General features: G+C 39.8%; 1 protein-coding gene across 1 annotated transcript in view; it reads right to left on the reverse strand.

The window, feature by feature from the left end:
- OSTF1 (osteoclast stimulating factor 1) overlaps positions 1-20,539 on the reverse strand; it is a 50,960-nt gene that overhangs the window by 25,957 nt on the left and 4,464 nt on the right. The window contains exon 2 of the mRNA XM_004677563.2: positions 866-912. Within this exon, the coding sequence (XP_004677620.1) occupies positions 866-912 (47 nt within the window). The remainder of the gene's footprint in view (positions 1-865; positions 913-20,539) is intronic.

Below are 20,539 nucleotides of genomic sequence, written 5' to 3' on the forward strand. Positions count from 1 at the left end.
CAGAAAAATTTAGACAAAAGGTCTAACAAAAACAGGAACCAGAAGTAGTAGCAGGGTTGACTGATTAATTGTTAAACCAGCTATGGGACTTGTCCAGGAATCTGAGGTATGGTGATAGAAGACCAACCCAACCAGATCCCAAAGGGATAAAATCAAGTCTCCCAAAGAGACACCCACTGTCTCTGCTCCTACACTTCATTCATGACTTTGCTCAAATACTACTTTAATGGAATGGCTATACTAAACACGTTAACACTTGTTTTTCCATTTGCCTACTTGCCTCTTAACCTCCTTAATTTTCTTTATAACACTTATCAGCCACAACAGGCACATTCCTTTGTGTGTCCTCTTTCCTGAAATGCAAGTTACGTGAGACTATCATGTCTGTTGTCACTCCACCATCCTCAAACTCTAGACCGATGGCTGCACATAGCTGGTGCTAACATACGGATGGACAGCTGGACTTACAGATGAATACATAAAGTATTCATGTAATGGAAAATATGTACAGCTAAGACATAAAAAAGTGCTTGTAGCGGCTGGTATCATAGAGCATTAAGGGAAGAATTGGGGAGGATCTGAGTGAGATTCAGAGGGAGGATGACTAGGAGAGTCACATGCTTTATATGTAGGTCACCTGGTGAGCTCAGATGGGTGGGGAGAAGCAGGACCAAAGGGACTTGATGACCTTGAGAGAGGGAGGAGTTAGGTCAATCAAGCAGCTTAGCTTTGATGAAAATGAGAGAGCATCCATTCCTATGAATTATTTACATCTAACACAGGAAAGGCAGGCCACACAGACAGAAGAGTCTCAGAGAAATACTTTGGATTCCATATCAATTTAAAGTGAAAACTGAATACTTACAGTTCTGGGTTCAAATGTATACAGAGCTCTGAACACCTTAACTTGTCCTAAAACAGAAGGAAAAAACAACACACGATCATTTCTAAATTTGCTGTAAATAGTATTATCTATTATATCCATCAGAATTCCCTATAAAAAGCCCATGTAAAAAAAATCAGTTTGTAAGTACACCTCCCGATACAGGACATATTTTTAAAACATTTATTAAAAGCATGATTAAACACACACCTCCAAGAAATGGTTTTGCTTCCTCTTCTCAAATAACAGGAACTACACAACTATTTGTACTTAGCTTTTGTCCTTTATATAGTCCTTCCAGTCCTAAGATGACGTTTAAAAAGGTGAGGGTTTAACATGAAGAGACCCTTAACATGACAACGGTGTTAAATATTCTTAAGTCAATGGTTTAGGGTTTCATATTTTCCAAAAGAAAGACAATACCATGGAGGAGGTTGGGAGGAAAGAGTACCTGTTGAGAAACATTATGAGAAAAGGTGTCTGTTTTATGAGTGAGATAACCAGCTAGCCACCACAGTGCCTAGCTCCCTAGTTTTTAATAATTACATACTAAATAGATGAATGAAAGAATGGAAACCAGTGATGTAGAATAGCACTGTCCTAAGTTACATAATGCTCCAGAGACTTGAAATGTGGGAAGTGTGACTGAGGAATTAATTTTTAAACAGGACTTAATTTGAAGTTAAATTGCCACATGTGGCTGGTGGTTAGCATATTTATCGTGATAAAAACATCATATATAATACCAGAAAATGGGAAGTGAACAGTGTCCATTAAAAGGAGACTCTGTAAACAGTCAGTTCTGATTCATCCACATAGTAGCCAACCGCACCAATGACACTGACATAGCAAAGAGCCAACAAAATAGGCAGTGAGGGAAAGAAAGCAGGTCATAGTATAGTATGCCAGGTACCATCCTGTTTACATCGATAATGCACGCACACCACACACATTCTGAATGACTTGCCCATAGTTATGGGTGCTATAACTCAACTTTACATTACACTGAGCATGTGGTATTTTTATAATCAATGCAAACACTAAAGACATTTTGGTGGGAGGAGGGAAGATCATTGTCTTTCTTTAAAAAAAAAAACAACCCTGCATTTATTTATTTAATATTTATTTACTTATGCATACAAAAGTGGGGTACAGGCCAGAGGTATAGGGGCGGGGAGAGGATTCACCAGAGACAGAGTGAGGAGCAGAACAGGCTGACTGACAAAGTACACTGCTTAGGCTTGCGGGTCAGGAGAGGCCTGCCGCACCATGTGGTTCACCTCTGGGGCAGGGATCGAACTCACACTAAAGCTGCCATGGCTTGGCTTAGCTTCGCAGTGCAGCGTTCCAATCCGATGCACCACCAGGGAGGGCCCATGGACATTGTTTTCAACCCACGCCCAGAGGCCTGAGAAAGGAAACATCCAAAGGAAGGAGGAGCTGCCAGGAGAAATATTTTCTGCTGACCTGATTTTCTGTTTGAGAGGGGTGATAGCTATCTTGATTACTTAGAACTTTCCAAAGAGAAGTTACATAAGGAAGCAGTCCACTCGTGACCAAAATCAATAATAATAGAACTTTCCTGTTCCTTTGAGGCACTGGGAGTGATGAGACATACCTGGACTAATTTTGGAAACAAGATCCAATTCAGTCTAGTGAGTTTAGATGAGGCAATATCAGCTAACACAATATAAATTAAAGAATCTGAAAAAATATTTGGAGTATAACAACATCACTGATTGTTGTAACTGTATATTTTGTGATCATCTGTTTAAAATGTTTACAATGAACTAGAAATGGGAGATTTATTTGCATTCTGATTTATACTAAACATAGAAAGCCAAGGAATTCCTCAGGCTATTATGCAAGGGAACATTTTGTGTAAAATGTAGGAATTACCTCCACATACACAATTTTATTTTTCTATAATGTCAAGATGTTAGCCTCTTGTGCATGCCCTTTAATCCATATATTGTAAAAGTTCTAGGCCTTAATTTATTTTACTCTTTCCTCAGAAGTGAGCCAAGCAAAAATGAAACAATGCAATAGAAACAGGCCAGAAGATATGAAAGAAGTGCATTAAAAAGAAAAACAGATGTCATTCATGATTATGATTACAATCCCAGATACATTCTCAGAAGAATAATAATTAAAACACTCCATTCACTGACTGTTTTTACATTCTGTTTAATTCAATTGTTGGCAACCTTCTATATGGGCATAAGCTAACAGGGAGTGTTGAAGGGAAGATCATAGTATTTTCCTTGCAGACATCTTAAGAAATAATAAAAACATCTTAAAAGATCATAGAGTTGGCAGTGATCAATTCCTAACTTAAAGATGGCCGATTCCCAAATAAATGATAGTTGTATTCTTACATATACAGAAAGGCCATTGTAGACGCCTTCTGAGACCCTCCATCTTGATCATTTTCTCAAGGAAGTCTGGTTACATACAACAAAGAAAGAAAATGGAGCTGAGAAGACTGCATGAATTACCTGAAATCACCAAGAAAATTCACCCTGAATTAAGACTGGAAAGACACTCGATCACTTGTGTGATACTTTATGTGAGATATCATGGGAAAGATATTAAGGGTTTCAGCAGGGCTAGATCTCTTGACTAAGCTAGATAAGGGATTTCTATCACACCAGCAGGAGAGATGGCAGCAGGCTCCTGCTGGCTTTATACTTGGCTGACTCCTCACCTTGCCAGGCACACCCTTCCCTTTCTCTGGCAACCCCACCCAGCTCCTGTAGAGAAGGGCTAAGTTCACTCATCAGCCAAATGCTATTTTCCTCTGAAGTCAGGCTGAACCCAAACCTAATCCTTGCCCAGAGAAGCTGGGGCAAGGTCAAAGTGGAGGGAAGGGAACCTGGAACAGGGTCTTGTACAGGCAAAGGTCCCATACAAGGGTTAAAGACGGTGCTCTCAAGCTACCACTAGCCACTGCAGCACAGATTTGATCCCCTACTGACAAGAGAGCTGACTCACATGGTGCAGCAGACCTCTCCTGTCTTGCCAGCTGCTCCCCTCAGCAGTGTATTTCAGGAGATCTGCCTGTTATGCTCCCCACTCTGTCTCTGGTGAATCCTATCACTCCCCTCCCACACCTCTGGCCTACACCCCAGTTTTTGTATAAATACTTAAAAAAATGTCATGTTTTTGTGGTTTGAAAAAACAATACATAATGGTGTACTACTGAGGCTCTGAAAGAGCACTTAAAAGGACTTGGGCTTACAGATGCAAACATATAATTTGTAATTACTTTATTCTCTGTTGAGAAAGAAGTAAATAAGCTTTCAGAATGAGCCGCTAAACTAGCATAAAACAGGAATGCTTAAAATAAAGTATAGGCATATAGTAAACAGCAAGAATGACAATTCAGATTAGCAGACCTTAGTTACATACAACAGATCAACAATTTTATTTTCATTCTTTCTTAGAAATGCTGAGAAGCATAAGACATTTTAAGTGGATTTTACTTAAAATGGCTATGATAACGACTACATATCACTCTAATAGTTAAAACTACATAGATTGAGAATGCTAAGTGTTAAGGATAAAGCATAACTGGAATTCTCAAGATACTAACGTGGGCATGTAAATTGGCTGAATCGCTATTGAAAATTACTTGGCAGTAGAATTAATTCCATTTTTATAAGTCTTAACATGCCCTTGAGATCTTAATTTGCATTTCTGGGAAAAGAACACAATTAAAAAACCCTCCTTGCACCTTTTGTGACTAAAGTATTGCATATAAAAGGGCCTCCTCCCCCCTCTGTGTTCAAGGGTACAGGGATATTTTTAACTGCAGATCATGACCTATTAGATTGTGAAACTAATTTAGTGGCTTTTTAAAACAATAAATAAAACAAAAAGGATCAGTGTACAATGTACATAGCAGAGGTAACTGATTTTGTGAAATTTTGTTTCCTCGGAACTAGAGCTGTAGATGAACAGATGGCTGTTTACTTTAGATATTTACCAAATACACACTGTGGAATAATGTTAAATGGTCAAGTATTTGCCATACCCGGAAGTTGCCTTTACAGAATGAATTACAAAATACAAGAATAAATCTAATAAAATTTATCTGGGAACAAACAGGAAACTATTCAAAATGTAAATTGTGATTATGATTTCATTATTAAAAATTCTGGTTGACTCACTTTTCAAATTTGATATAAAAGGCAGAAAATATAGTTCTTTAGCTATAGCAACTACAGCTTGATGAAACTTTTGTAAAACTAAACAAATGCTTTCTCTAAAAAAACAATAACAACAACAACAACAAAAAAGACTGGAAAAAGAAGGTATCTCGGTTCTAGCTATCTTTGGTACTTAGTGGCTGCCTGCATGATAATGCCACCAATTTAGTCAGCTTTCTTTTCTCCCTAATAGAAACTGAAGTCAAAATATATCTCTTCACCTCCTGGGACTGAAGATTAGCTTAAAGCTGCTGATGTAATTTCCTTTCTGAAGGCAATCACACAAAGGAGATAATGGTCTCCCCCAAATTATTAATGATAATAGTCTCTCAATATTAACTCTCAACCTATCATTTTTTCTGTTGCTATAATAATTTCTGGACACATAAACTCATAGTATCTCAATCCTCACTAAATCAAATTAATTAATATTTACTCTAAATTATATTTTTACTCTCTGATAATAAATGTTTATACTTTCAATTGACTAAGAAAGTTTTCATACATAAAGATCAAAGTCAAAAAAAATTCAAAAGGCACTGTTCTAAACTATCTGATCAAATTAGTGGTTTGCCAAAGGACTCACTAAAAAAATAAGTTTTATCTTCTCTTTCTTAGTGAATTTCAAAATTTGTTAGCACATATAAAATAGTATCTTTCCACCTCTTTCAAAAGCAGAGCGTTATAACCAATAGTAGAGTTTTCAAAAAGAGGAAAAGAATTATTGAACAAGGAAGGGAGAATCATGGAAAAATAAGAATTTACCATTATACAGACATATGTATGCATGCATATGTATATTTCATTTCTCTAAGAGAATGCTGGGAGCATAAACTTCTTAATTTATATCCCAGAGGCATAAAAAAAATGTGTCCACAAAAAAATGCTCTCAGGGTGAATATAAGTATTAGTGTTATTTCTACTAGGCATATTTAAATCATTTCATTAAACATGCATGCTAAAACAGGAGGTTTTCTGCCATGAGATCATACTCAAGACCAGGCCCATCACTTAGGTCACTGGGGTGAAAGGAAACAGCTATGCTCTGTTGGGTTTTTCAGATTCCAACTCCTATAAATGAGGTGTGATTAGTTCAGAACAAGCTTCTTCTTGGTGAAGATCTTTATTCATGCCTTTCCACGAGAGTCCACTGCTTGAAAATAAAGCGCAACAACTATAATCTTTGCAAAGGAAATCGTTTGAGTATGAGCTCAGCAATGCCCAAGAGCTTCCAATGTACTGAATCAGATCTTTCCTGGATTAATTAAATCAAAGACAAGTAATTCTATTTGCACATACACTTTTAAAGCATATATCTAACTTTAAAAACCTATGAACAGGCCCTCCCTGGTGGCGCAGCGGGTTAAAGCACAGCACTGAGAAGCTAAAGCCACTTCCACATGAGTTCGATTCCCGCCTGCCCCAGAGGTGACCACATGGTGTGGCAGACCTCTCCTGACCCGCCCGCTGCTCCCCTCACAGTGTACTTCGTCGATCTTCCTGTTCTGGTCCTCTCTCTGTCTCTGGTGAATCCTCTCATCCTCCACATCTCTGGCCTGTGCCCCAGTTCCATATGAATAAATAAATAAATCTTTAAAAAAAAAAACAAAACCTATGAACATAATGTTTTCATTTTCCCTTAGTCCAACACTGCTACTTCTTCCTCTTTGCCCCCTTATCTGTACCTTAAAATATTAAAAACCTGAAGAATTTGAAACGTGTCTTGATTTCAGCTGCAGGAATTGCAGACTCATTAAAAACAGTAGCCAGTGTGTTTTCTGACAAGAGGGTTTCTGTTTATTAACAGTGTGCCTTTCTTATTCATTTTTCCTTTGCTTATGCTTTTTCCGTGCCTGTCAGCAAACTTGGTATTTTCACACTGAGAGTCAAAATGGCTGGTTATTTTTGTTTCTTCTCCTCAGTATAACATAAAAGTCCCAACAAATACGGTTCAAAATTTCAAAGGACAAGCAGGTTGCCAACTACATCTTGACTGGCTAAACATTACAGAAAGAAGTCACAGCCCGTAAAGGTAATTTTTCCCAAAACAAATTGCTTCCAAAGTCAGTTTGTGGTGACTGAAGGTGATGGGGAGAGAAGAATAAGAAAACTCTTTATCCTGGTCCTTGAAATCTAAGTAAAAAAAGCTATACTAGTCACACCCCCTTCTACAAAAGCCAGATGAATACAATGGCTGACATGACAGCAATACCTGTTTCTGTATAACCCATAAGCTTAGTTGTTTGGGGATTCAATGAACATTAAATTTTAACGGCAGTACCCATAAATAAAATTTGATTGGAACACAGTATTTGCATATTGCCTATGGCTACTTCCATACTTTTTTTTTGTACTTTTTCCATACTTTTCAGTGGTTGAGCTCAGCAGCTGTAACAGACACCATCTGTGACCACAAGTCTACAGTACTTGTTGTCTGGCCCTTTAAAGAAAGTCCACCAACCCCTAGCCCAGGTCCCCCTCCTGGTCAGTTATAAGTCAGAGAAAAGAAGCATCATGCCACAGCACAGAGGGTGCAAATCTGCCTCCACACATAGTCAGTCTCAGCCTCAGCCTTGCTCTATTTTAATGAGTAGACTGAGATGGAAAATCTCCCAACACCAAAATCTTTCGTCCAAAATGGAATTCCCCATCCTTAGCTCAGGTCGATGGGATTTTTGCCACAGCCAGGTACTTTGCAAAACACAGACTTAGGGGCCCTCCCTGATGGCGCAGAAGGTTAAAGCACTGCACTAAGAAACTAAAGCCACTTCCACATGAGTGATTCCTGCCTGCCCCGGAGGCGACCACGTGGCGAGGCAGACCTCTCCTGACCGCCAGCTGCTCCCCTCAGCAGGGTACTTCGTCCATCTGCCTGTTCTGCTTCCCGCTCTGTCTCTGTGAATCCTCTCACCCTCCGCATCTCTGGCCTGTACCCCAGTTCTGTACGAATAAATATAATAAATCTTAAAAAAAAAAAAACAACACAGACTTAGAGCAATTCAGTTAATCCTCAAAACAGTCTTGGTATTCAGCAATTAAAAAAGATAGGCATGGGCCCTCCCTGGTGGCGCAGAGGGTTAAAGCACAGCACTAAGAAGCTAAAGCTTCGGCATGAGTTCAATCCCCAGCCCCAGAGGTGACCCACATGGCACGGCAGAACTCTCCTGACCTGCCCACTGCTCCCCTCAGCAGTGTACTTAGTCAGTCGGCCTTTCCTGCTCCCCACTCTATCTCTGATGAATCCTCTCACTGCCCCTGCACCTCTGGCCTGTACCCCAGCTCTGTATGCATAAATAAATAAATCTTTAAAAAAATGAAAAAAAAAAAAAGATAGGTAAGCTGTTTACGGCAACATGACTAGAACTGGAGGGGATTATGCTAAGCAAAATAATTCAGAAGGAAAAAGAATGTATCAACGGATGGTCTCACTAGAAAGAACATAGGGAAACCTAATAAAGGGTCAGAAAAAAGACAAAACTTGCAGGTTGATCATAGATCTGAGGCACTAGCAGGGAATGGGGAGGGAGCCGGGAAGAGCACAGGGACTGTGCTGATAGTGCATGGGTGTGGTGGCATAATTATGGTAACTACACTGAGGGGAGAAATCAAATATCACACAAAAATTAATAACAATGTAAGAAAATTGAAAAATAACTATCTTGGTAAAACAATCCTTTGTCACTGAAGAAAAAATTAAGGTAAGAGAGGGTAGGTAATTATTCTAGGAGAGCACAGTGAGAGAGGCAGAGTTGGGTTTAAACCCAGGATTTCTGCCTTCAGGGCTCATGCTGTGAACAGTCAAGATGAACCTCAGAGAGATCTGAGCTTTTAATACTGTGACAAGTGACCCTGGCATTAAATGTGATTAAACAAATATATGTAAAGTATTACCTGTGCCCATAAGCGTTAACTATTTTTATTACTACAAATTTTAACCTTATCTAGGGACTTATTGTGTTTTTATCTTCACTGGTAAGAAAGCTTTATTAACCCCCATTCCTATCTATCAAGGAATATGTCATTTACACACTCCAACAGAGAAATCTTAATGCTTTTGTTATGCAAAGTCCACCAGCTAATATTATATTCTTTCTGGATATTAAGGAATTAGATGTGAGTTTGAAGTCACCATTTGCGAAACATATAGCTATCAGTCAGCTCAGGCTAGCTACCTTAACATACCCTAGGCTGGGTGACTTGAACAACAACCTAGAGTTCTCACAGTTCTGGAAGTTATGAAGTCTAAGACCAAGGTGCCAGTCACCTTAGTTCCTGTTGAGAACACTCTTGCTGACAATGCAGATGGCTGCCTTCTCCTGTGTGCCTTCAAGGCCTATCTTTCTCTTAGGGCTAATTCCATCATAAAGCCCCAGCCGCTAACCCTAATTACCTAACCCTAACTAATAACCCTAACTAATTTCTCAAGATCCCATCTACAAATACCATCATATTGTGGGTTGGGCTTCAACATATGGATTTGGGGGGATAGTAACACTCAAACTATAACAGCAAGGAATATGAATTACAGCAAAAACAGAAACGCATGAATATGTAAATATAAACATATGTTGGAATATAGATTTCCACAATGATAATAATAAAAGGCTTATCATCACCTTTAAAAATCAGTTATGTTATGCTTTACTGTTATATAAAAATCCACTGATGATAAAATTATATATATATATAATTATATAATATATATATATATAATCATCTGTGTAAGGCTCTCCCTGGTGGCGCAGAGGGTTAAAGCACAGCACTGGGAATCTAAAGCCACTTCCGCATGAGTTTGATCCCCGCCTGCCCTGGAGGTGACCACATGGCTTGGCAGACCTCTCCTGACCTGCCCACTGCTCCCCTCAGCAGTGTACTTCCTCGATTTGCCTGTTCTGTTCCCCACTCTGTCTCTGGTGAAGCCTCTCACCGGCCCTAAGCCTCTGGCCTGTACCCCAGTTTTGTATGCACAAATAAATAAAAATAAATCTTAAAAAAATAAAATAAAAAAAAATCTATGTAAAACAAAGTTATACGAAGAAGAGAAACTGAAATGAAACATCAAAATGTAAACAATGTTATCTCTGGGCACTAGAACTATGAATATTCTACTTTTTTCTTTAATTTGAATTGACTATAGACAGGAATTCCATTGCTGAGGGCAGCAGGGGGTCAGACAGGAGAGGTCTGCTGAGCTATATGGGACTGAACTTGTGCTGCAGTGGCTGCAGAGGGTTTCATGGTGCTGTGACTTAACCCCTTGTGCCAGGAGGGAGGCCCAGCTGAGTATTTTAATGAGGATTCTTTTGTCCTCTGTTTCCCTGACTTCATCACACAAAAAAGTAAATAAGTAAAATTGGTGTAAAGATGAGCACCTGTAAAGCTATGTATACCCACAAAAGTGAGAGCACAGAGGATCTATAATTCAAACAGCCAAGAGGCTCTTCTCAGTGTGGACTGTACAAGGGTTGCATTCCTTCATTTAAAAAAACAAGAGTTACACATGCCAGCAGGAGCAGGAAAAGGCAACCCCAGAATATAGAGTGATATACAGTCAGGGGCCAGAGGCCAGGAAGTGTCACCTAGGAATGTCAAGTAGGACTGCCTGGAGGGTGGCTGGAGAAATAGAGATTGGCTGTGTATATAAGAACAGATGGGCGAGAGGTCGCTCAAATTTTGAGAAACAGATTAAGGAACATAGGGCACATCAGGACTCAGGAAACACACACACACTCATACAATTAAAAAAGAATTCACAAAAAGTTATTCACTGAAATTTTGTATTTTTGTTCTATTTCTGTTTTTCTCTGATTAATATGCTGGTCACAACTAACTACTGACCTACTACTGTGTCATCACTCAATTTGAAAAAAACACCAGGCCAGAAAATTTTATGTGTGTGTGTGTGTTTAATATGCATACCTATCTCTATTTATTATCTAAACCAGTGTTTTGAGATTAAACAGAATATTTTTGGATTAAAATATTTCTTAGAACATATGCTTTACAGACATAAACTAGCAAGGCAATATGACAAAAATGTCTCCTTTATTTACAGCAGAACCCATTTAAAACCTGACATAGGGACAAGGAAATACACCCTGTGTATGAAAGGAGAGTATCTCCAGAGACAAAGAACTAGGCTTAAGGGTGAGCTCACTGAAACCTTACCCAAAGGAAGCCTTGAGGCCATACCTTTAGCGGAGGGGAATTTCTAGTGAATACTAGACTCCATGTAACAATAGTAACTCTAGATGTATAATTAATATTAATAAGCACAAGAGGAAAAAATAATTAGAACCAAAAATAAATGATAAAAAATGAACCCCTCAGTTCAGGAAAAAAGTACTCAAATTTTCTTAGGCCTACAAAAAAGACTTAGTGTAATTCCCACAAACAGGGGAGGTGCCCAGCTCCCTGCCCCACCTAAGAAAGAGCTGCAAAGCAAAGAGGGGAAGCTAAAAAGGATTTGAGAAAAGGCTGGAGGCGGAAGACATAGAGGAGACATGTGGAGCAGAAAGACATGTGAAGAAGAAGCAACAATTACTTCTCCACCCTGTACCTGAACCAGAGACCTGGGGGACATGGAATGAGACATTTGAAAGAGACAGAGATATGGGTGAGAGACCTGGAGGAGGCTGACAGCTGACAGTGTCAACCTTTATCTTGAGTTGTAGTTTGATTTTGTTCTTTACCTTACAGACTTGCCTGGCCTCTCAGACCCATTTCCTATAGGTCCCAACAGGAGGTGGCTCGGTCAGCTTTCGTGCCCCAGTGGTCCTGCTCTGGGTCGCCCTGTTTGGCTGGGCACTTACCCATGAAGGAATGGGTAACTTTGGTTGTTTCATGGTAAAACTATTTTAATTATATTCTCTCTCTTTTATTGTATACTAATTGCATTAAAGTTCTTTTCTAAGGAAGGTTGTAAGCACTAACAGTATTTTCTTTCTTTTTGTGGCAGAAGGCAGGACCCATTACAGTGTGCAAGTTTGGAGTCTTGGGGTGCCTCTCATTCTGCCTACTAACAGACTCCACAAAAGTACAAACGTACTGATGGAGGATAAGAGTAGGAGATGGAGTTGGGGTGGGTAAGAAGATTGAGCATCACTGTAGAGAATTACTGGTCCTTACAAAACAACCTAGTCAAACCCTAGAAGTAATCAATTTAACAATACAGAAATATTGCACAAAGGAATGAACCCCTCCTCAAAAGAACACATTATTAGTACAATTTCTTCACTGGCAAAAGGTAGCTCTCCTGTCCACCTGTGCCTACTAAGGCATTTCTTCTAACAAACCTGTCCCTTTCAAAGCAGCTCTTTCTGTAACAGGGTGGTCCTTAGGAAAAAGGGAAGTTCCAGGTTCCCTGCCCCACCGCGAAGGAGGGTGGAGCTGAGCAGAGAAAAAGGAGAAGAGAAAAAAAGAGAAGGAAGCTGGATGGAGAGCCAGAAGGAGACCTGGGGAAGCCACATGGAGCAGCAGCATGTGATGAAGAAACCATGCTTGTTTCCTGACCCTGGACTGGTTAAGGCAGATGTGGGTGAGAGACCTGTAGGGAGGTGACTATGGCAGTGCTTTATATTGATTTTGATTTTGCTCTTTTCCTCCCAGATTTGTCCGGCCATTTCTGACCCTTTTCCATGGGTCCCAGCCAGAAGGTGCTTTAGTCTAGTGGCAAGGCTTTCAGGCCTTGCTTTGGGCCAATCCCTTTTGGGTTGACTTTTGCCCACGAGGGGATGGGTAACTTCATTTGTTTGATTTAGAAGTTATATTCTTTGTGTTCCGTATTGTATTTTCACTGTATTAATGTCCCTTTTCATTAAAGTTTTATATGTTTTGTCTTCTTGTGGCAGATGGCAGAACCCACTTGGAGCAGGCAGAATTTTGGGGCTTCAGGGGTGTCCCTCTCCCCCTGTTCTGGAACAGATTTGGAGTGCCCTATAACATTTCTGCCCTCCTGTGACTGCAAGCAACCTTTTCCCCTTTCCTCTTTCATAGAATAAACCTGTCCTTTGGAGATAACTACACACTCCTCGTGGGGACACTCGCCACTTACTGCTGAAAAGGGTGCGATGGTGAAATTTTCCTCAGGCAACCTGAGACCCTGCTCACTAAACCCAACCTCAAATCCACAACAGTTACAACAGAACCAAACTCTGTGGGTTCAGCGGTGCTGGCTACAGGAAGCAACAAGATGTCTAAGGCTTTCATTTCTTCCAAGGTCATCTATTCACTGAGATACTGGACAGTAAGTAGCCTTCAAAGTGGAAAATGGTAGCCCTAATTGCCTTCTCTCTCAAATCACAGAACAGCGCTCTTCCAAATGGTCTGAAATGTTTCTAAAGGTGATGTTTTTAACCACAAAAGTTGTGAACCTGGCTAGGGGTCCTAGGGGAGTGGGCCAGAACCCCTTCAGTGGGCACCACACTGGCCAGGATCAGGCACCTCAAGGAAGATTCAGCCCAGGCAGGGGGATGCCTCAGGCAGAGATCCTTCCCACCCTCCCACTAGCTTGGCCCTGAAAGTCATCACTAATCAGGGAAAGGTCAGGAAGTCTCAAAACATCCTTCCCAGAAAAGACCAGGGGAAAATCTTAACCCAAAGAAATGTCTAACTATTTCCCCTAACTAGATTTGCATTTTGCCTTTTTCCTATTTATTTCTATAAATAAATTTTACATCAGTGTTCATTTTTGTACCGTTTGCTTTCTCCTCCATAAAATTCCTACCATCTCCATAGTCTCTTGTGCTCTTTCCATGCCTGTTTTGACTCTTCTCCCTCTCCCTCCCCTGCTGAATGACTCCAATAGATAGTCGCCTGCTAGTTTTGTCTTGTTTTCCCCTAGATCCCTTATTTGGTTCCCCTATACTCGTCATATAAGTGAAGCCATCTGATATTTTTCTTTTTGTTTCTGATTTCCTTTACTGAGCATAATTCCCTCTGGTTCCATCCTTGATTTTTTAAGGAGGAAGAGGGGTCAAGAGTTCGGAATCCCTTAGGATTTCTCCTAGAGAATGACAAGGACAAAGCTAAAGGAAAAGTAGTGGTCTTCAAAAGTTACAACTAAAATAGGACTAGTCTTACGAAAATCTTGGGATAGAGAGGAGCCGGGGGTAGGTGTATGTGGGAAGAGGGCTGTGACGATTCTCAGGGTCAGGCACCATTAGGGGCTAACAGCAGTTACAGCAAGACCCAGCGCACCTTTCATACCCATTCCTGAAGCTACAAGTTGCTCGTGAACATTTTTTAAAGATTTTCTTTAATAGGCTTCTAGCAGAAGATCATCTTATCTTTTTCTGAACCCAGATCATCGGGGAGGAAGAGAACTGAGACATTAAATATGCCCTTACCTACAGGAACACCCAATTCCTTCCCAATTCTTTGTGTGAAAAAAATTATATGCTGTTTACTAAGCAGATGAGTTGACAGTGAAAATAGCCTCCCTGCCGGCAGAGACAGAAGAGGGAAAACTTTACTTTCTAGGGCTGGGGTTTTCCACCAAGACCTAGGGGTCATCTAAATTGCAGGCTTCCGTGAGAGTAACCAGGAATTTGCCCTCATTGATACCCACTGTCCAACTGTAGAAGTAACTCATCTTTTCTGTCACCTGTCCTAACAAGCTGCAGTTCTTTACCTTTGGCTTCAGAGATACTTAGTGGAACAATAACACTCAAGAGCATCAAAACAAGTAGAAATACAATTTTTTTGTACATTCTAAAGTTATAGCATTAAAACTTATTTTCCATCAATACAGAATCCCTGTATGTATACATTCTTTTCTTTAATTTTTTTTTTTAAAGACTTTTGGTTTCTTGTGTGAGACCCCTAGGTAACTGACAGAAGAAGAGGCCTGAGAACAGTCTCTTAGAGGAAAAATTATTAACATCCCTATTTTACAGAAGCACTGAAAACCTTTCTTTCTGGTGTGAACTATGAGCAATTTTATAAAGCAAGGTTTGGGTTTAAACTGTCACCTACAAAAAAGGCAAAAACAAGATGGGAGACAGGACTGTGAAGGATATTTTGCACAGTTAATTTCCAAAAGACAACAGAAGACATTCTTAGGTCTATGGAGATGATGTTATTGAGTTAAAATCAAGTTTAAATACTTCCCAATCTAAAGTTCTCAGAGTCTCAAAGATCAATCATGAATGACCACAGACACAGCTTTGCAGGTGCTATTCAATGACCTCTTCCTCTAGGCTGCTGCAAAACATAACCCATTGCCCTATGTAACCAAGCCAAGTGAACTCATATCAGGCTTGTCAATACATTATGTTCCTGGGCCTCCCTGGTGGCACAAGGGGTTAAATCTCAGCACTATCAAGCTATCACCAGCCACTGCAGCACAAGTTCAATACCCCACTTGGGAGCTAGACCACAAGGTGCAGCAAACTCTCCTGTCTAAACGGCTGCTCCCCTCAGCAATATATTTCAGTCAACCTTCCTATTATACTCCTCTGTTTCTGGTGAATCCTCTCACTACCCACAGTGCACCCACCCTCACCTCTATCCCCAACCCCTCCCCCCCATACCTCTGGCCTACCTGCCAGCTCTTGGATGCATAAATAAATAAAATCAATCTAAAAAAAAATACATACACACACATATATAATATGCCCATTCTAACCATGACTGCATTCTTTCCTCTCCATTAGTAATGGAAATCAGAACTTATGAAAAGTCCTTGAAGCATTTAATTCCTCTCTCTGTTTGCATTTACATGGCACTCACAGTAGCGGGAAGATGAGTAGGAAATGTCCCAGGTTCTATTAAGAACAGAATGATTTAGAAATTTGGGAAATTATCTGAAAAGGCAATCTAAGACAAGGAGATTTAAAATCAACTGAAGAAACCAAAACCCAGAATGATTTACGAACTGGTTTGTCAAGATGATCTGGCAGTTAATAAAAAACACTGGAGCAATAACTTTACCCCAAAGCTAACTTCACTTTCCATATATTCTGTCTCTAAGTCACAACTTGGTTCTATAATCTCAACCCTATTAGTATTTATGCCTAAAGTACTATCATTAAAGAGTAGAAAGGGAAGTTATTTTCAATAACCTTTTTAGTTTATTGTTTAATGTAAGCACCTTCAGAAAGAAGATTAAGATAACTCAATGCTTGATTTAACACAGAAGGCAAATTCGCCCATCAGATATCAAGCAATGATCAGTTCTTAGAGCCCTGTGGAATTGCAAGAAGTAAAACCAAGTTCCAGGTGAAGTCAGTGAGGAAAACACGGACAGTTCTGAGTAAGAAAATGTACGGCCCTTTGGGTATAGGAACTGGTCCCTTGAGGGGCCACCATCAGAGCTCAAACAATCAGCTATCACATTTAGGTCAGCAAAATTATGTAAAAAGAAGGAAGGGATTTCCTTCTTTTTCCCAGTGGGAAATCCATCCAAGAGTGGACACAGACCTGGACCTATCTTAGGGACACAGCATGTGGGAAAGGCACGTATGCTATTAGTTAAAGGTCCAAACAATGTGACTCATGTATCCAAGCAGGAAAAAAGCAAGCCAGTGACAAGGGCTCAGGGCAGAGCAAACCACAAACATCCAGGTGCCAGTTAAAAAGAGAATATGAGAACAGATTCTTGGTCACTACTAAGCAAGAATCAGCAAATGGGTAAGAGCTCAACGTGGAAAACAAAGTTCTTACCAAGCCAGTGTCAAGTTCCATGGACATTTTAGGCCCTAATATTAGCCACAGAATTGGTGCTGAAGGGTGAGAAGGTGTTAAGCAAGATCACAGAATCAGCCCTGTCAACAGGGTAGACTCCCTGGAAGAGGAAGTAAGCAGTCACCATAAGTAACAACTCCGACTTCATGGTTCAGCTTAATATAGAACCAGTTTCTAGTTGACAGCTCTCAGGTCAGCTTTAAAAAGTGAGTGCAGAGCAATACAGAGAAAAATTTTTACCCAACAGAAAACAGAGTTGAAAGCTATCTCAGATTCAGCACACCATTCAGAAAGTTAACTCTGGCAGGAATGGTTTCTGTTGCAATGTTTCACTGTCAGTTTCTGGCCATGAGATAGTGAGGAAGAATATCTTTAATTTAAGTTGCCTAGGGCTACTATTGACAAACTTGCAATGACTTCAAAATGATAGGCCCCAAAGTAGCCAGGAAACCTATAAATCTGGGCAAGTAACATAGTAGAAACAGTTGTGAATATGGTTTTCAAGGAAGTAAATGTGACTGTGAACTCTTGTAAATCTCTTGGAATCTAAGATACTTTCCAACTAGGTCAAAGGCTTCGAGGGGCTTCTCTTAGAAAAGCCACACTCATCCATGATCAGCGAGTAGAAATTGGGGATGTTGACCCCAAAATATATATTTGATCAGGAGTTTCCTAAAAGACACAGTCACTCCAGAATATTCTCCAAACAAAAGTCACTTGCCTCTTGTGAGCAAAAAGGTTCAAGACTCCCAGACCTTGGATTGTAGGGGGCCCAAATAAGGGATTGAGGGAAAAGAGTTAATATAACAAAGTAAAAATCAAAATCAACAGGCAACTATAATCCAGAGACATTCTTTGGATATGGAGGGAAGAAAATGGTTTTAAAAGGGTGGGAAGAGCACAAGAGACTAGGGCGATGGTGCATGGGTGAACTGGTGGTGGGAACCCCTTGGGACCAAACATGAATGGAGAAAGTAATAAAATGTATGAATATAAAGAATGATATTAAAAAGATTCCCCTCCATAAGGGTATCCTGAAATAAAACCCATAAAATTCTCAGAGTCAAGCAAAGTCCCTGGCATGTAGGGATACCCAGGGGACTCACTAGGGCTTCACAGCCTCACAGAGGACCTGAGGCTATTCTTTTAGCAGGAAATAACTCCAGCTGTTTATAGGATCTTTTTAATTTGAATTCAAACTATCTGTCTGTGAAACAGGAACAATAGGCATAAAAGACCTATCTTGAGTTCCTTCTCTGGTCCCAAGAATATAAAAAACAAAGTAGTTTATCAAATCCTGGGCAATGCTGAAGAATGTAAAAATCCCATAGCAATCAAAGTGCACAAATACAAAACTCACCCCCCACCCCAACTCCTACCCAAGAGTAAGTGAAGTTATTTGCTTCACAACTTTCAAAAATTTGACATATGCCCGACAATAAAGTGAGAAGATAACTGACAAAAATGAACAGAAAAGAGGTAGCTAGTTACAAAAGTCCCACCAGTCACAGGGTTATGGGACTTGAAGCTGTGGCCCTCTTTTCCCCATGACTGCAAACAAAACACCCACAGCTCTAGTTAATGTTTGGACAGATAGACAGATATGCAGAGGCCTGATATACGGACGTTTGATTGGCTCTCTCTTTAATTTGGAACAAATTTCTCCAGTTCCAGTTCCTGGCACGTGTAACAAGTTTCCCTGGCTTCTCTGAAAGAAGCTCAGCACCTACTAGAGAAGAATACATGGATAGCAGGACATCACATTATTTAGTTTCTCCCATCAAATGACATTCTTCTTCACCTGCCTGCAAATTCCAGACTTGCTTAAGCTTCCTCTCTTCTGTGACATTACCATTTCCTGTCACAAACATTGCAGCTTTTCTGTTTAAGGTACATTTCCACATTTTCGGTACGAAGGTAAATTGGTTACAGGGGACATTTTTGAAACGATAAAGCACACACCCTCAGACATAACTATCTTACTACCAGGACTTTCTCTAGTGAACTTAGACAGGTAAGCTACAAGGATGTTATAACACTATTACAACAAAAGTGTAGAAACAATTCAGATGCACATTAATTTGAGCCTGGTTAAAGACAATGGAATATAATGCAGTTGTTCAAAAGGAGTTCTCTCTATGCTGGTATCTGCCATTTCCTGCACTGACCCTCCCCCCCATTTAATTTGTCTAATAGAGAATCCTTTTTCCTTAACTCATTGAGGTATGATTGATAAATTCTTAGAGAATCTTCACAAAGCACATTAGTCCACTGAAATTTGTCTTTTTCTCTCTTTCTTGGGTATGAGATATGAAGGAAAGGGGATGAGGATATGATATCCAAACTTTCCACCCTGGCATCAGAGTTATTTTGAGCTAAAGGAAATTAAGAAAAAGCAGACATAGAAAGAACTGTACCCTCTCCATATCTACCTAAAAGTAGGGTATAAATTCCTTTTCTGAAGATGACTTTTGTTCCCAGATATGAAAGAGGGGAACAACCTTTGTCACCAAAGATGGCACCTAGCTGAGTTTGCAAAAACAAACCTTAATAAAATAACCCTTATATCCCACTAGTTTCTTCATATACTTACCCACATAATTTACTGTCCCTAAAACTCCTTTTTGTACAGTAACTTTTCCCTCCATTAAAATGGTATTGAACTTCCATCTCTAACTACTTCTTTTTTTGTATAGCCCCTCTGTACATAAAATTAAAAACATCAATTATATCTGTATCTTGCACAGCAGACCTCTCCTGTCTTACCTGCTGCTCCTCTTAGTAGTGGATTTCAATAAATCCACCTTTTCTGTTTTTCATAAATAAGTAAATCTATAGCCTTTTTTCTCCTGTTAATCTGTCAGTTTCACTTAGAGAACTCAGAAACAGAACCTAAGAAGACAGAATAAAAGTTTATTCCTCCCTTACAGAGGTGTGTGAGAAAGCTCACTACATTAGCATACGGAAGCCAAGCTATGGAAATGTTGAAATGTGAGAGAGGACTCTATTATTTCTAAGCAATGCTGATGGACACTGCCTCTAGCCCTCACTATTTGATAGGGAAGCAACAAAGATGTGCCAGCAGCCTCCCCATCTTCTTCCAAAGACTTTACTATGTACTGAGACCTTTTATTTAACTGCCTTGCAAAAAAAAAAAAGTATCGTTCCTGTACCATCCATAAAGAAATAAATTATTCTCCTCTCAAGGAATCTAAGGGTTCTAGGACAGAACAATTGAAAGAAGGGAGTTACACACACAGCAAATGCCAACTCAGAGCTGCGTAAGTCAGTAAATGGCTGTCCAACAGAAGGTCAAATAACCTAACAGAATTCTCACAGGTTTCTCTTCCCGTTACATGTAGACTCCTGTTAAGGCTTGTGTTCCAGTCCCAGGTCAAACCAACCACTTCCTATTTTCTAAGAACCTTAAGCAGTTTACTTAACCTCACTAAGTGCTACCTCATCCATAAAAGGGGGATACTAGGATCTACCTCAAAGGGAAGTTAGAACTAGTTAACAAGATATAACATATAAAGTATTTGGCACAAAGCCTGGTAGTTAGTGCCAGCTTAAGTGCTAATGATTACTATCATCGTGTGATCATTCTGAAATTTTGAAGATGTTTCTCAGACTTCATTCTGCTATGAGGTATAAATGAAGCATGAAATTTATGAAGGAAGATCATTCATGTGTGCAACCTCATACTCTCACCTTCGAGTAATTCATTTATTTATTCAGAGGGGAAAAATTATACAAAAGT

The sequence above is a fragment of the Condylura cristata genome, unplaced genomic scaffold (genome assembly GCF_000260355.1).
Source record: "Condylura cristata isolate star-nosed mole 26May11 unplaced genomic scaffold, ConCri1.0 scaffold00006, whole genome shotgun sequence".
NCBI lineage: Eukaryota > Metazoa > Chordata > Mammalia > Eulipotyphla > Talpidae > Condylura > Condylura cristata.